General features: G+C 41.6%; 1 protein-coding gene across 1 annotated transcript; it reads left to right on the top strand.

Annotated features, from left to right (window-relative positions):
* Positions 1-2,137: 2,137 nt before the first annotated feature.
* On the top strand, positions 2,138-15,947 carry b3galt2 (beta-1,3-galactosyltransferase 2). The gene is made up of 2 exons (XM_006797806.3): positions 2,138-2,989; positions 13,647-15,947. The coding sequence occupies exon 2, from the start codon at positions 13,847-13,849 to the stop codon at positions 15,176-15,178; it is 1,332 nt and encodes a 443-aa protein (XP_006797869.2). The 5' UTR covers positions 2,138-2,989; positions 13,647-13,846; the 3' UTR covers positions 15,179-15,947.
* Positions 15,948-16,807: the final 860 nt, after the last annotated feature.

Raw genomic sequence — 16,807 nt, 5'->3', positions numbered from 1 at the left:
GCTTCCACTTTTTACATGAGGTATTGTTTTTGTAATTGGATTGCAGCTTTAATGAAATGCATAACTGCTGCACACTCCTTGAGAATTTAGTCCAAATATAAATGATTTCCCATTACATGCCATTCCACTAAAATAATCTTATTTAATTTTAATGTCATAAAATGATAGTAAAAGATGGATGTGGTCAAAGTGACATCATCATTGGTTGCTAAAGTCTCATTGTTCAGGGTCCAGTAGAAAGTTTTCTTTGGTGTTTTGCTGAGAAATGTTGCATCTTCATATTGTGGTGACTTCCCAAGATACTCAATGAAATGAATGTCCTGAAATAAGACTTCAAACTAGAGATTGAGACACATTACTCATCAATAAAGAGTTTACTGAGGTCAAAATGAAAAGGAGCAGAGGGGTGTTTTCCGGAAGACTGTACAACTGCATTCCTTTTGAAACCAGAGAAACCAAAGGTAATTAATTAATTGGGATACTATGGATAAAAATCCATTTTGAAACATAGTATTACCAAGGCTCACAAAATAGACTTAATTTTTCAATTTTTTATGACACAGCATGAGTGCCTGAGCTCATAAACTTGTCAAGAAAATGTTTACAGAGGTCAAGTCAGAAAACCATTTTTCCATAGATTTCTATAGGACCAGAGTCTTCTGGTAGCCAAATAAAATGCAGGGTTAAGACCCTTCTGCATTGGTTTCTTTTTTTCTTTTTTTTAGTTTTTTGCTGAGAATGTAGGTTTGAGGCACAATTGAGATGTTGTAGTCTCTTTTCGCTTCTTCTCTGTTGTAAAACTACAAGCCAGTCTGACTAACTAGAAGGCTATGAGAAAGGCCCGAGTTAGACTTCTGTAGGAAATCTGTCATAATTTACGACATAACTGGAAATCCTTTTTTTTTTTTTTTAAACTCTGTGCTCTATCCTTCCATGTAATCTGATGTGCATCCCCCAAGAAATGTAACTACATGGCAGGTCGATGCAGTCAGCTATGGCTGAATGCCTTGGAAGGCTGCAGCGTGGATTAAAAGGCATTGCTGGTTATGTCTTGCGTGTCGTAAATTTATTTTCTAAATCAAACTAAAGCGGGCCTAAGCTCCATTAATCTGTGGCCTCTGTAAACAGTTGCCTGATGATTTTGTTCACTCTTTCCCTACTCTTAAGTCTTTTTGTATAAAATATTTGAGTTAAAAGGTCAAAAAAGGAAGGCATGCTTTAGAAAGATCCTACCAAGTACATCACAACACACCGAGTCTGCTCTGTCAATGGCTTAGTTCAGCCATTTAATTACAGCCAAAACACCTGCCTCGTTAAAAGATGAGACATTATTTCCATAACATGTCTACAGCATTTCCACTGTGTGGCAAGATGAAAATACAATTTCTAAAAACTTCAGTTATCAGTTTGATTATTCCCCCAAACTAAAAGATGAAGAAAACTGTCCCCTAAATTGTCAAATAACAATATGAATGCAGCATGGCTTGATTAAGTTTTAATTGTAAGAGTGTTTGCTGGAACGCAGTGTGTGTGTGTGTGTGTGTGTGTGTGTGTGTGTGTGTGTGTGTTGTCATGTAATTAATATCCTTAGTATCCTTATTTTCTCATTATATTGTTTTATGTACTTTAATCATGAAGGTTTGTAAAGCAAGGCTACTTTTGACTCATAAACTAAGTGCTCAGCCAGACTGAAAAACAGGAGGTTTTAGTGCACAGGCATATTAATAGATAAGACACAGAAAAGAGAAACTTTGGCATATAAGCAATGTTTGAAAGTGTGTGACGTGTAAAGTACCAAAATAACACCTATATTAGGCACAGTTTATGATTGTAATGTTAGAGATCCTGCAACTGGCGTTTTGGGCTGTGCAGGGGTCTCTCTTTTCCGGAAGATGATTGAATAAAAGAAATATAAATGTTTTAACCCAATATGAGTCGGTTTTCTCTGTTCTATCATGGGGACAAAAGAATCGGGGTTAATAGTGTGTGTGTCTGTGTGTGTGTGTGTGTGTGTGTGTGTGTGAGAGAGAGAGAGCGAGAGAGGGAGAGAGAGAGAGAGAGGGAGAATGCAGGGAGGACATTTTTTCACCCACGATCCTTGAAGGTAGCATGAGTGACTGAAGTGGGTCACGTGAGATGCTCCGCTAAGAATGCGGTGACGTGGGAGAGTTCTGTCAGTGTAGCGGTGTCTGACAGCCAGCTTCCGCGGGCCAGTAGGTACCTCGCCCGGCTGAGGAAACCGACCGGGGTCGCTCCGAGACGGAGCACAGGAGAAGGAAAAAACAAGAAGGTGCGGACTGAAAAACCGAAGCAGGGAGGTGAAGGTAGATGAGTTGTTGTTTCCGTTTCCCACTCCAGGACTCGGGGAACATGTTTTGGCTGTGATTGGACTTATATATGGAAGATTATATATATTTTTTCCTATTCTGCTCATTTTTATTACTCCCCTTCTGCCCAACACCAGCTTTCCGAGCATCGTGAAGTACCAGCCGTACTCCTGCTGCTCTGGCGCTTTTCAGCGGGCTCCCCGATAGCCGTGCGGGGCGGGGACGCTGTGGTGTTCTTGCTTTCATTCTGACATGAAATAACACATCCGAGCAGCGGGCCAAACTTGGATAAAATCAAAAAACAACGCAGAAACAGAAAGGTGAGGGCGGGAGGAAGGGGATACGTAAATGAAGTAGAGGGCAGCAGTGTAGAGCGGCCACAAGACGCAAGGCAGGAGAGGAAGGAGAGGGGGAGTCGCAGCAGGAGGAGAACCAAAACCCGCAGGTTTGTTGAGCTTGTGGGGATGAGGACGAGGAGGAGGGACCTTACGCATCGAAGGTGTCAGTGCGATTAGAAAAACAGGGGGAAGGGAACTAAAGCCCAGATTGTTTCCAGTCCTGAGAGGCGGTGATGGCGAGTGCAGGCACCGGGGTCCCTGCTCTCCCTCAGCCGACCGCAGCCCCATCAGCCACCGCAGCGGCAGCAGCATGAGGAGGAGGAGGTAGGCAGCCCTGCACGTCTCATCGGTCCCCCCACATCCTCATTATTCATTTAGCCTTCCCCGCCCTCCTCTCCCCTCCATTACATCCACCTTTCTTCCCCAGCAGCCTTGACGAGTACCCATCTAGCCATCAATCAATTTCTCCACACACCTTTGTCCCAACATCATGCATCTCGTCTCCTTCAGATACTTTCCAGAAGCCCCTCTTCCCCCCACCCCACGGGAAAGGTGTACCAGAGGAGCACTTATTTTAATTCCACTATAATTTCTTCCCCTAAGAATGAATGTTGTCCACTTGCCTGGTTTTTGTGTGACATTCCTGGAGGCACAGTGTCAGCAAAAGGGGTCAGTAGTGCATGCTGTATTAGTCTCCATAAAAATCAAGTTTAGGAAATCCCTCTGTAGACCTGCCAAGAGGCAAGGCCAGGGACTTTCCATCGATCCAGTTCAATTAACAGCGTTTTTTATCCACTTCATCATGTCGAGCTGCCTGAGCGTTTTTGGGCACTGAAGACCGTGCATAGTTGGGGGATATCTGCTAAATGCTGAGACGGAGAGGAAAAAAAAGGCTAACCTCCCCCGTCAGGGTGTTCACTCTGACCGCCAGACTATGAAACTTTAATAGGGTCTAATTTTCAAACCCCCTTATAATTTATTACAGTGGCGTCTGAACCGAGTCCTCAAAAAGAGTCCAAGGGAAGAGAACATGTGCAGGGCGTTAGGACTGTGAGAGGTAAATACAGCAGTAATAGTTTTCAGATAGCACAATTAACGGAAGTGGATAACACTTTCTGTGTCTGTCACTCACTTAGAGAAGTGCGATGCTGTAGCATAATATTTTCAGCTGCGGTGGGTCCTGGATGCCAAAGCTTGATTTCCTAAAAGGTCGGGAGTCCAGGTCAAAGTCCAAAGGCTACTCAACACTTTCTGTTGTCACTGCCATTACTCAGACCTAAAGCTATTTAAAGACCAAGCGAGTCTAAATGTTTACTGCATGTCTACAGTGTATGTGGTAAAGGTTCAGTTTACAGGGAATTGGATTACATCTGTGGAGTTCAGAACGCTGATGTATGTTTGAAAATAATCCGTTTTTTCAAATCACTTTTTTTTAATCCAATCAGCTTTGAAACATCTAAAGAGAATCTGTTTAATGCCACAGTAGACTGAGAAATGAGATGCATTGGTCAGAATCGGCCGATTTCCACACTCGCAGCCACAAGCTGAGGTGACGTTAGTGTGGAAGTTCCTCACTGTGAGCAAAAGACAAAGATTCAAAAAAGTAAACCGTCTACAGCAACAAACAGACGCTTAAACATGGTTGTTTTAAAAAAGCTAACAAAGGAAAAGTGACTAAAGCAAACCCAGAGCTCAGAGCCAACCACAAACCAGCAGCCTCGGTATGAGCAAAGGGTCAAGGCAGTTATGGGGAAAATGATGCAGATGATTGAAAGAGAGAGCAGAGTCTGAGGTCCTGCTGTCTGCTGAATTTATACATTTACTGGAAAATGATGTAAGTAACATCTGATATTTGTCTGTTGCCCCTACTTTTGTTTGTATGGTAAAATATGTCAGGTAAAGATTCGTGTGCTAGCGAGTCATTTTCAGTGAATTATTCGCACCGCTTCCCAACAGCACAGCGTTTTATTTTCAGTTGTTTGCCTGAGAGAACTACCTGCAGTTTGGGGGAAGTTGTAAACATTAACAATTTATCTTGTTATGAAAAAAATTTTGCATCAAAAAACATTTATATTACAGGATTTATCAGTTATATGATTAATGAAAATCAGTTTAAAGAAATCTTAAAACCAGAATATGAATAACACTTCTTGATTAGATACCAGAGAAGTTTGTAATTTGGGTCAGCTGACCTGATAAGGATCAGATATGGCTATGTCGTGTGATGGAAGGGCTCAAGTGGCCTGGCCCACATTTGACCGGGCTCTAGTCATGAAGGATATTAAAAAAAAATAAAACGCAGCTGGCCATCCAGAGTGTCTCATCTGTTGTGCAACACTTAGCAAGAACTCAACCCTCCCTATCCTGCAGGCCCTTTCCAGGCTGAGTCAGACAGCAAACAACGTTTTCAAAGGGTCTGAAAATTATCCTTTTTCTTTAGTTCTTGGACAGCAGGTCTGTGGATTATTTAAAACATCAGGACAATCTTTTACTTTTGGCGGGGGTAAAGATAGAAGGCGGTTTTATTTTTAAACCTGTAAAAGTACAACAAATGCCAAATTTCCTTCTTTTGCATTTGGGTTTTGACCTCATCAATATTCTACAGATAAAACGACTCGTCCACGTAACTAAATATATCACAGGAAAGTTTGTTTTTGAGTAAAGCGTTACTGACGGAGGACACTTGGATTTATAGACAGAGACAAAAGAAAACAGTAAAATCAAGGAGCAGCATACACTGTGTGCCGGCGCTTTAATCCAGTGTTTAAAAAATTTAAAAATTGTATCACATGAATTTTTCAAATTATTATTATTTTTTTTTGTTTGTATACTAGCAGATTAGACTCAGACAGATGTGTTGAGAAGAAGCAGCATATTAAACGGGATATGAAAAGCAGTAACCTGAAGATGGTTTCATTTAAAACTCAAACTATTTTTTATTTCAGTGTCTGGTTGAGTATATTAAACTTTGTTCTATAGCTGAAGGATAGTCCATATAGCACTTTTATTTTATTCTGTTTTAGTTTATTTTATTGTGTGTGTGTGTGTGTGTGTGTGTGTGTGTGTTTTATCTTTCTCTGACCTTTATTTTAGTGACACTGTGATTTCCATCCAAGGTTAGATGTGCAGTTGACTGATAGTCCTTGGGAAGATTTTTTGGTAGACTGTCAAACAAATGGAATTTGAATAGAATTCATAAATGTATTTGCACATCTAGATTCAGTTCTACAACATGCACTCTTGCCTTCTACAAACATTTGTCAAATAAATTGTTGTTCTAAAGTACTCACTGAATTTGAGTGTGTTACTGTAACAGGATGCCACTGGCGCAACAAGTCAGTTGGTGGAGATTCTTCCTTTCCAGATATTCCACCTAACAGCTGTTACTGCAGAGTAAGTGAAAGTGTCTTTTTGCTTCTTAACCTCCTAGGACCTGGCGTCCTCATATGTGGACATCACATTTTGGGTTATTTAGACCAAAATACTCAATTTTGCTCTACAATGGCCTGATATCCACTTACGAGGACATTATTACTGCTACTGTTCTATCAAAATTTTAAACGAATATCCTCATTTGTGGCTCTCATTTTTCTTAGAAACAAAAATTAGGTAAAAAAAAATCTGTTAATTGTTTATTTTTACATTCATCAGGTCCCAATCAGCCCAAATATCAAAGAATAATTAAAAATGCATGCCGTGGAAGAGTTCGGGTCTTAGGAGGTTAAGTCTATTTTTTGAGGTTTTGCTGTTCTGTCATTTTTCTCTTCTCTTTATGTCTTTTCTCCTTCCCCTAACCACCAACTGATGGTGGCCGGTGGCTTCCCCTCTCAGAGCCTGGTTCTACAGGACGTGTCTTCTTGTTAAAAGGGAATTTTTCCTCACCACTGTTGCAAAGTGCTTGCTCATAGGAGAGACATTGATTGTCGCCATTTTTCTCCAGAACTGCAGGGTTTTTACCTTACAGTAGAAAGTACCTTGACGGGGGTGCTATTCTGATTTCGTGCTACATAAATAAACCTTAACTGAACTGGATTGAATTCTTAGTCTCTTCAGGTTTTTTTATTCACTTGCTTTTCATTTGCTGCACAGCCCACCATAGAAACATATTAGTGATCAGCCTGGTGTTGAGGTTGGTTCATCTCTTGGCTGAAGTTTTCCACATGATGGCCCATTAGAGACAGGTGATATAAGCTTTTGGGAAAAAACTTCTTATCATCCCTGTGCTTATGTATTTATATTAGCCTAAACATAGCTATGTAGCTAGCCACCATGTGGCACATCATTATACGGAAGCTGGCCCAGCTTGACTAACCCTTTAAATGTCACAGCTAATGTATTTTCTGTTTAGTATTTTAGGCATACTTTTGTCAGAACCTGGTATCTCATCTTTAGTTAAAAACCAGTGAGATAGCTTCCTGTTAACGTCCAACTCGACTGAACCCTTGAATGTAAACTTAACTGTAATATCTGGGAGAACAGCCGCAGTGATCATTTTATTATGGCTGAAAAGATCTTTCTCTCTGAGTGGTGGCTCAGAGTTTGATTGATTTGGAGAACTGAAGCAGCATTGGACTGGGAAATGGCGAATGACATCAGATTTAACAAAGGGATAGATCAATGCCTGCCATAGTTTAAAGTAAAGAATGAATTAAAATAATTTGAAGTTGATCAAAGCAAGCTAAAATCTACTAGATGGATAGATTAATTTGTTTTCTTGGCAAAAATGTGAAAAAAGACAACAACAAAAAGATCTTGGCTGTCAGGGTTTTATTTTGTAAAGAAAAGTTTGAGCTTGAAACTAGTTTTTGGTTCATCACTAGTTAAGACGCAATTTATTTTAATAATTTTTATTTAAAGAAATGCAGTTTTCTTAAGATTGTGAAAACCCTGCTTTTCACTTTGGTAAATATAACCAAAGTAAAGCTGCCAGCTGGCCATTCAGAAATAGAACAACAGTGTGGAAATTAGAATAGGGATGAACACCACCCCTGTCCTCAAGTTACTAGTATTCTTGGATTTACATGTTGAACTATTCACTGCAATCAGGTGGTAAACAACAGCCTGAGAATGAAATGACAGGTTCTTGAAGTGGAATGCTGCTCAACAGAAGTGAGGAATGGATTATGTCACAGTGGTTCCCAAACTTTTACACGCTTACATACACACATGCAGCTACCGTCCCTCCATTTAGAAAGGCAGAGGCGTCACGGTGTAATCATTTTACGTGTAGTTGTTTGTTTCCTGTGTAATAATATTCAACATTGCTATCAATACAATTTTCAAAAAATGCCTCTCTGTGCAAAATGGGTTTAAAAACCTAAACAACTGTGGGATAGTGTTTGTCCGTGATTTAGACAGGAGGAACAAATCGTGGATATTATTTGTATCCCACTGTAACTTTACTGTATAAAGAGCTAGCATATCCAAAATGTCAGGAGTAGTTAGTCATTACAACAAGTGTTTGTAAACTAAAAATCAAGAATGTGGGATACTGTTTGTCTGTGATTTGGAAAGCCCAGTGCGTGCTACCGACGCAGGAAAAACCAGTTATGCAGGGGAGACCTACCTTGGCATTTGTGCGGGTGAAACCAAAGGGAAGATAGCTGTGCCAGGAGTGGCCAAGCGTTTTGTTTTTTTTTCCCCTTTTCATAGCACCCCCCCGCAATGGCTCTCTCTCTCATACTTTGGGAAGCTCTGGATTATGACAAGGATGAATGCTTTCATGTTTTTTTGTTTGTTTTTTATGGTGATCTCAGCAGATGATCCTGAGCATCATTGCTGTAAGAGCCAAACCACAGTGGCAGAAAAACCAGTTCTGTGCAGTTTATAGAAAGAGAGAAAACAATAGAGAATGGCAAATTTTAATTAAAACGCAGTTTTAAAAAGCTGCTGGGGAGATGCTTAAGTTAGGATTGGCTTTTCATAGCCATTAGTTTGGCTATGATACCAGAAATGCAAATGATGGACTATATTGTGCTGGATACTTTACTGATGGTATTTTCAAACTTGATGCCAAAAGGAGGGCTTTATAGATGAAGGTCCATGATTGAGGAGATCACATTGAGATTATGTGTCTGCATTTTAAATGGTGACTTCATTAGAAAATAAATTTAAAAAGGAGAAAAAAAGTATTAAAAGCTGAGGTGACTCAGTTGTTATGAAGAACATCCATAACTAGTGAGTTTGCCTGACAGCTAAAACACAGTGAGCGTTGCAAAGCTGCATTCCTTGTTTGTTGAGCACGTGTGGTTTTTGACTCCACCTCAGATATAACATAAGGTAGTCACTGTCAACCTGGCTATATTTAGTTATGTTTCCATGGAGTGCAATGCTCTAAGCTGTTCTACAGAACTTAGGTTAAATAGACCAAAATGAGCCTGGATTGGATGTTGAATAGACAATAGACATTAATAGACCGTTCTCCATGGAAATTGAAAACATGAGTCAGTTGTGGGAATCGCTGTAAAGAGAAGTCATAGCTGCCGGACACGTTATTTCCTCAACAACATATTTTTTATGATTTCAATTTTTTTTCTAACAGCTGTTACTTCAGCAATAAGGTAAGAGCTGTGAAAAAACATCAATGTAATTTGCATATCTACCTGACGTTTGATTCGTCTAATTTAGTTCAGTCAAAAAGAACTGCAGTTAAAATAGTACGGACTTTATGGAGTTAAAGCTTAAGCGATGAGGCAATTCAGTTACAGGACAGGAAATGGAAGTAATTTGAGGATTAATTATTTTGAGTGTCTTTTCAAGTAAAAGTGCCATTCAGGTACAATTGAGCATTACTGAAACTAAGGAAGACAAAAGTATTTCAACATTTTTGCCACTTCAATTTTCAAATGTTTTAGAATAAGTTACTCAGTTGCAGTTACCCTCAGTTTAATGTGTATACAGTAGCCCTCCTTTGTACAGTCGCAGTCATCACCCTATGGTATTAAACAGAACAAAAAATGTGAGAATGATAACTCTTGGTCACAGTTGTGAGGAAGTTAACAGGAAAAGACTTCTGGTAGAAACAGGTTAAGTGAGGGGTTTTAATAACCTGCTTCGACTGGTTGGGGAAGGAGGGGAAAGACAAGGAAGGAAGGAGAATATATAGAATAACGCGCAAATATTTCTTTCAAAATAAGACACACAACTACAACACGGGAAAAGACCCAGGGAAACTGAGTTAATGATAAAGACCCTGAAAACCGTAAATTTCACAGCTTTATGATGTATAAATAGTGATGTGAAAAAAGTTTTCACTGGACTCTGCAGCCCTGTGAAAACTAAGTACACCTCATGATTCAGTAGCTTTTAGAAGCACCTTTACCAGCAATAACTTGAAGTTGTCATTTTCGGTACAACCCGTTCTTCTTTACAATTTAGGTTCAGTTCACTTATGTTTACAGGCACTCTAAATGCACAGGTGACCTAAGCTCTTGCCATATCATTTGTGGACTTTGTCTGGGTCATTGCAACTCGGCCATTCTGTTATAGGCTTGCTGGTATGCTTGGGACCACTGTCTTGTTGCATGAACCAGTTTCAGTCAAGCTGTAGCTGATCTACTTTCGTCTACAGACAAGTTCGTGTTCGATTCATTGACTGCAAGGTGCCCAGTTCCCGTGCCTTCAAAATAAGCTATATCACCATATCAGCCCTCTGCATTTTGCCCAGACATCTCTAGTTTGGTCTTCTCTGTCCAAAGAACATTGTTTCACAAGACAAGTTTTTCCATACAAGTTATATCTCATTCAACCACAACACCCAGGATTTGTTTGTCGATGTTGTTTAGCCTTTGATGGCTCTTTTTAGAGAGCCTGAGCTTTCGTTACTCCAATGAAGGCAGTATGGCGTAACACTAGTTTAGCATTAAAATAAATCATAAATGTAGTGGTTGCTTCAGTGCTGGTGTTATTAGAGGAAACAGGAATGTCAAATGAACCACATAATCAGTCGGACCTGTTCCAGTGAAGCAGAATTTAACCTCTAACTTCAGTGAGCAGCCGCTCTGTGAGCCGTTTTCCTCAAGAAAATGTGTCACTATCACAAAGTGCATTTTTTTTTTATCATATGAAGGTCATATCTTCATTGACATCGGCAAAGCTTGTTTTGCATGCGTCTCACAACATGTTTAGTCAAAAGCAGTCTAGGCTGCTTATGCAGGCATAGAAAAAAAGAAAGCAAACCGTGGTGATTGGTGTGTGAACATTTGGAGTTTCTTCCTGCTGATTTTAAGGCTGAGAGAAAAGGCACTACAATGTATGCTTAGTATGTTACCAAAGTGCCACTCCCCCAGGCGTCATTCTGACTATTGACCGCTGCTGAAACGCTGGGGCTTTAATTAGCACTAGTGTAACTAATTGGCTTATATAGAAGGGACATTGATGGGAGGCAAGAAAATGAATTAATGAGGAAAGGCATTGGCAGATTAAATTGCACTGCTAAAAATTAAAAATGGATGCCTGGATCTCCTGGTGAAATTGGCATTTAGATCCAAAACAACGTCAGAAATCCATTGAGGGTTGTAAGCGCGTGGGTGGGGTAGATGTCAGATTTCCCGTGCGTACCCGTGCGTACATGCTTATTTTTATGTGTATGCGCCTCTGTGTGTGGACTCTTCATCAGAGCTCATGGAACTACATGCTCATTTAGCTGACAGCAGAAATCTCTCAAGCGCTGGATGTGCTTCGATGTAAAGTACGTTAACCTTTAAAACAAAGCCGGCCCTGGCCTCTCTCATTCTCCTGTAATTGCTTGCACTGGGTAAGCACACTCGCCTGAAAAGGTTATCGTGTTCCTTGTCAGTTGTCATGATAAATGAGCAAACATAGCAGGAAACTGAAAATTGCAAGTTTAGATTTAGAAAAAAAAACACTCTCTCTTAGCAAGCTGGCATGTAGCATTTGCAAAAATTATTGCTCCATTGTTTCGTATCTCAAATTATTAAAAAGCAAGCAAACAAGCAAGAAAGGCGATGCAGGCAGGCAGTAAATTAACACACACAGGAAGCAAAAGTGGATTCTAGACTGCTACACTGCTGCTACATTAATATTCACCAGAGTCTAGTACAACCTCCAAGTTTCTGCTGGCATATTCTGTTTTCTCTAGTGATGTGTCTACTGCCAGCATGAGTGTGTGTGTGTGTGTGTGTGTGTTAGTTAACGTGGACAGCAATGATGATGTTTGCGTCAAGTGTGAATATAATTATGTGTGATGTGCACATGCATCTTTTGTCTGTGTGTGTACACAGATCTGATTATGTGTGTAGCGTATTTGCTGTGTGTATCATCAAATCTTGTCGGCATTATATTCTGGGTTTGTCTGTCAGTGATCCCAACAAAAATGATTGCATGTGTGCTGTTTGCTATCCATATGATTGACTATATTGCATAGTAAATGCTGTTTTTGTGCAAGCTGACTGTTTGCCTCGGTGACTCGCTGTATACCAAAATCGTTTTAGGTAAATCCTGCTTCAGAACAGTGCGTTTTCCGAAGCCAGGCTCATTTTAGATCATGAACCACATACAGCGTACTTTGATCTTAAGTGTCAGACAGTGTAAAGCCGTTTAATTACACATTTAATCTGTGAAAAATCTTAATATAGGGGAAAAAGATGGGCATTTTCAACTTTATGTCTTTATTTTTTGTATATGACAAACAAAGGCCGCTGTAGTAAATGAACAATATGTCAGTATTGGAAATAAATGTGTAAAAATAAGAGAAGTAGTTCTGGGTTGTCCTTGCCTAGACTTTCCTGTAATTACAAATACTTTAAACTTTTTGTTAATTCACAGGATTAACAAAAGAGTCAGATTTGAGGCCTTCCCAGGCCGATTCTGGCCAGCGGACCTTGAATTTGTCACCCCTGGCATAGAGTTTTCTAAGTGGCTCGTCTGTCAGTTGCATTCTGTGCATTCACCATTATGTCTCTCTTGGTGCACAACGTCCTGTTAGACAGCACACATAATCACGTGGACTTTTGTCCACACTGTTTGCCTGTTTCCTTATCTGTCCTCTCCTTATACTGTACGTCTCCATGTTACAACCTCAAGCAGCCTGGGTGATCACAGCTAGACAGTAGGCAGCATTGATAAGCTGGAGGTAGAAGGTGAATGGCTGGTGATGGCTGTTATCGCCAGAGGCTGGCTCAGGCTTAGGCACCGCTGCCTGCTGGACCCTGAAAACTCATTTTGACAGATGCATCTCCTCCCTAGCTGTTGACGCGCTGCGGGGGGCTGATGACACTTGCTTGCCCATGCGGCTCAGGGTAGCGTTTGCTGGCACCACGTTGGGCCAAACCTGCAATTTATAGTTTGCCCCAGGCATTAAACTGAGTAATGAAAGAAGAAAAAAGAAACCACCATCTCACCATGCCTACCACCAATCTGCCAGCCCAAAATGTAGCTTCCACCAGTCTTGACTATTTTAACTGGGTTTAACCGTGAGATGAATTCCTGATTCTCTTTATTTTCTGTCACTGTGGAAAGTTATGGCCGTCAGTTGTGTAAACCATGAGATAGAATTATTCGGGATGTGTTCTGTATCTCAGCAACTAGACACACACCTGGGAGTGTTTGTTTTTCAACCATACAGATGCAGTGTATGCATAATTTTCAGAGCAGCATCCAGGCCCTGCCGTGTTGTTCGTCCCTGTCCAATCAAAGATACAACAGTGCTCACGGTGAATCAGCTACTTCCTTTTGAACTGTTAAGTCAGCTTACCGAGAGAGCCATTTGCCATATTGGACCCTCCATCCACAGAAAGCTCTAACTGAGGGTTTTTTAGTCAAAATCACTCAAGCGTGTCAAAACAAGCCATGAGAAAAACAAAGCACAATTAATAATTAGGTGCAGTTCTTTCCCACAAGTAGAATAAAAACCACACCTGAAATTCAGACAACTAACATGTGGCTCTGTGCCAGTGAATAGGAGGTGCTTTTGGGCTGCTTCCAAAGCTGTTTTCTCAGTCTCCTTTTTTTCTCTTTTCAGATTTTAACCCTGCTCTAAGCTGCATCGGAGGGGGTTCAGACATTCCCCTGACTCCACCAGGAGGCTAACTCCAACCTGTCTGTCAGCTCAGATAACCCTCTGATTGTTGACAACCACATGTTTGCGGTGACTGTATGTGACCGCCGCCGCCGCCCATTCTCGAGCAGCAGCAACAGCCTCCTGCGACCCCGACCTGCATCATGCAGTGGAGACGGCGGCACTGCTGTCCCATCAAGATGACCTGGACCGTCAAGCGCTCCCTCTTTCGGACCCACGTGGCCGGGCTCGTCTCACTGGCCCTGCTCTTCGCCGTTTTCTTATTTTTCAGCCACCAAGACTGGCTGCCAGGGCACAGTGGGCCTCGCGAAAACCCGCTTGCCTACACTGTCAGGGGCCTCCGAAGTCCCAAGGGAGAGGCGAACCAGAGCAACTCCCTGAGGGGCCTTTGGAGGGAAACAGGGAATGTTGCACCAAAACATCTCCTCAACCTCAGCTCTCAGCAGGGTGAGGGAGCAGCAGGAGAGGCAGCAGGCGTGGGGGGAGGAGGAGGTGGAGGAGCCAGAATGGGTGTAATGGGGCTCGGGGACTCGATGAGTACTAACAACACGCTAGAGAAGGAGATGGGTGTTGGCGGGAGGCTTAGCGCCCAGCCCTATCGATACATCGTGAACGAGCCCTTCAAGTGCAGAGACAGCACACCCTTTCTCATCCTGCTCATAGCTGCAGAGCCAGGACAGGCCGATGCCCGCAATGCAATCCGCCAGACATGGGGAAACGAGAGCGTGGCCATGGGCCTGGGGTTTGTCCGTCTTTTCCTGCTCGGCACAGGAAAGAGTTCGGACACCCTCCTTCAGAGCAGAATCGAGGAAGAGAGCCGCGTTTACCACGATATCATTCAACAGGACTATCAGGACACTTACTACAACCTGACCATCAAAACTCTGATGGGCATGAACTGGGTCGCTACCTATTGCCCACATGCTTCCTACGTGATGAAGACAGATAGTGACATGTTTGTCAATACAGAATATCTCATCCAGAAGCTGCTGAAACCTGAGATGCCTGCGAGGCAGAGGTATTTCACTGGCTACCTGATGAGGGGCTATGCACCAAACCGAAACAAAGACAGCAAGTGGTATATGCCACCAGAGGTGTATCCAAGCGAGCGCTACCCGATATTCTGCTCAGGCACGGGGTACGTGTTCTCAGGGGACATGGCCGAGCTGATCTACCAGGCCTCGCTCAGCATACGCAGGCTGCACCTGGAGGATGTTTACGTGGGAATCTGCCTGGCGAAGCTGCGCATCGAACCAGCACCTCCTCCCAACGAGTTCCTTTTCAACCACTGGCGTGTGTCTTACTCCAGTTGTAAGTACAGCCACCTCATCACATCCCATCAGTTCCAACCCAATGAACTCATCAAGTACTGGAACCACTTGCAAAGCAACAAGCACAACGCCTGTATCAACATGGCCAAGGAAAAGAGCGGCAGGCACAGACACCGGAAGTTCCACGGAGAGAGGCCTCCGTGATGGATCCTGCGATTACACCCCATCTCAAAAAAAAAGAAGAAGAAAGGTGGGAAGGATAGAAAAGCTCAGTGTAACTACAGATGGTGAAGGGCATGTTGAACTCTCAGCACTATACCTTATGGGGATAAGCACATTGTTTTTGTTATTGTGTACAGTTGATTCAAACTATTTTTTTAATCAAAAAATGAAAAAAAAATATGTATTGTAAATCTATTGAGCTATTTCCAAAAGGGAGAATCGGGGACATTTCTGTGTGAAATGGAGCGTGCTAAAAAAAAAAAAAAAAAAGCTGCAGCTCAAGAGCGGTGTTTATGATAATTCAGGTGCCAACAGAAAGGTGGTAATTTATGCTCTTCTCTAAAGGGTAGTACTGTATGTCACATTCTACGAATACACAAAAAAAAGAAAAGAAAAAAAAAGAAAAACATTAAGACACAAGTGTGTTTACAAAGACAAAGGGAAATGTACATGTACTATGTCAAAAAGTTATACTACCTAAATATGAATGAATGATATGAACCTTTGACGTTGACCAGTTATGCTGCCCTGTTTCTCAGTGTTTACTTTCCAGATCTATCGATGAATACCACCCTAAAGAGAAGGTTTATCTGTCATATACTGTATTTTATTTAAAACGATCGACATGAACGCACCCAGAATCACATCAGAGATGACTGAGATTGTATTTTTTAAAGCTTTACATTGACTATGACTCTGCACTTCAGCAAATGTGCAATGAATCTGTTAACGATTAAACGTTCCAAAATCACTTTGTGTGCAGCAGTGTGTGTCTGTTTCGTCGGGGGTTCTTCCTAAGCTGTCGAACATAAAGTGGTGTGGACCACCGGACGTTAGCAGAGGAGCTACAGTGAGCCTTGGCATCAAAAAGAGTACCGAATGGATGGAACACATTTCTGCTAATAGAAATAACTAAATTTCCCTCATATGTATCCAATCGGGCTGACATCTATTCACTGCAATGTCCTGTGCTTCACACTTTTTCCACACAAACCATGCAATAAGCCCTGTACCTTATGTACAGTGGCGGTGAAAGTTCAAATGCACAGCAACTCAAAACACCACATGAAAAATAGTTAAAAGCAAATATAGAAAAATACACACAAGCGAAATTAATGAAATGCCACAAAAGCTTACGAGAAAAAAAAAACTCACCAAACCCAAGGAACGTGTTTCTGGGGAGACAATAACGTGATGAAACTATTTTGGAAATCACAAGCGACAGTAAATGGCTAATAGCAAACATGTATGTGTGAATCTTGAGATTAAAACGTACATTAGGTTGCATCTTTTTCTTCCTCACAGCAATGAATCCTTTGCTTTTTTGAAGAGTCTCAGTGCACTGTTACTACCGCAGCCGTTCCATCACAGTCAGTAGCGGTCCCAGCCTGTTTGGCGCCCTGGGCGAACACCCCCTCTGGCGCCCCCCCCCCTCCCCCTCCTCACACACGAAGAGAGAGACGAAGTATGCATTGTATGCAAACATTGTATGCAAACGTTGTATGCAAACGGCTACTAAACAGACATCATAATTCGTCATACAATGAGAACAGGACAAATCAACAATTGACACTGACTAATTAATATTATATTATTGTATATATTGTTTGA

This window comes from Neolamprologus brichardi, chromosome 17, assembly GCF_056152115.1.
Source record: "Neolamprologus brichardi isolate AB-2024 chromosome 17, ASM5615211v1, whole genome shotgun sequence".
Taxonomy (NCBI): Eukaryota; Metazoa; Chordata; class Actinopteri; order Cichliformes; family Cichlidae; genus Neolamprologus; species Neolamprologus brichardi.
This window is presented reverse-complemented; position numbering and strand designations above follow the sequence as displayed.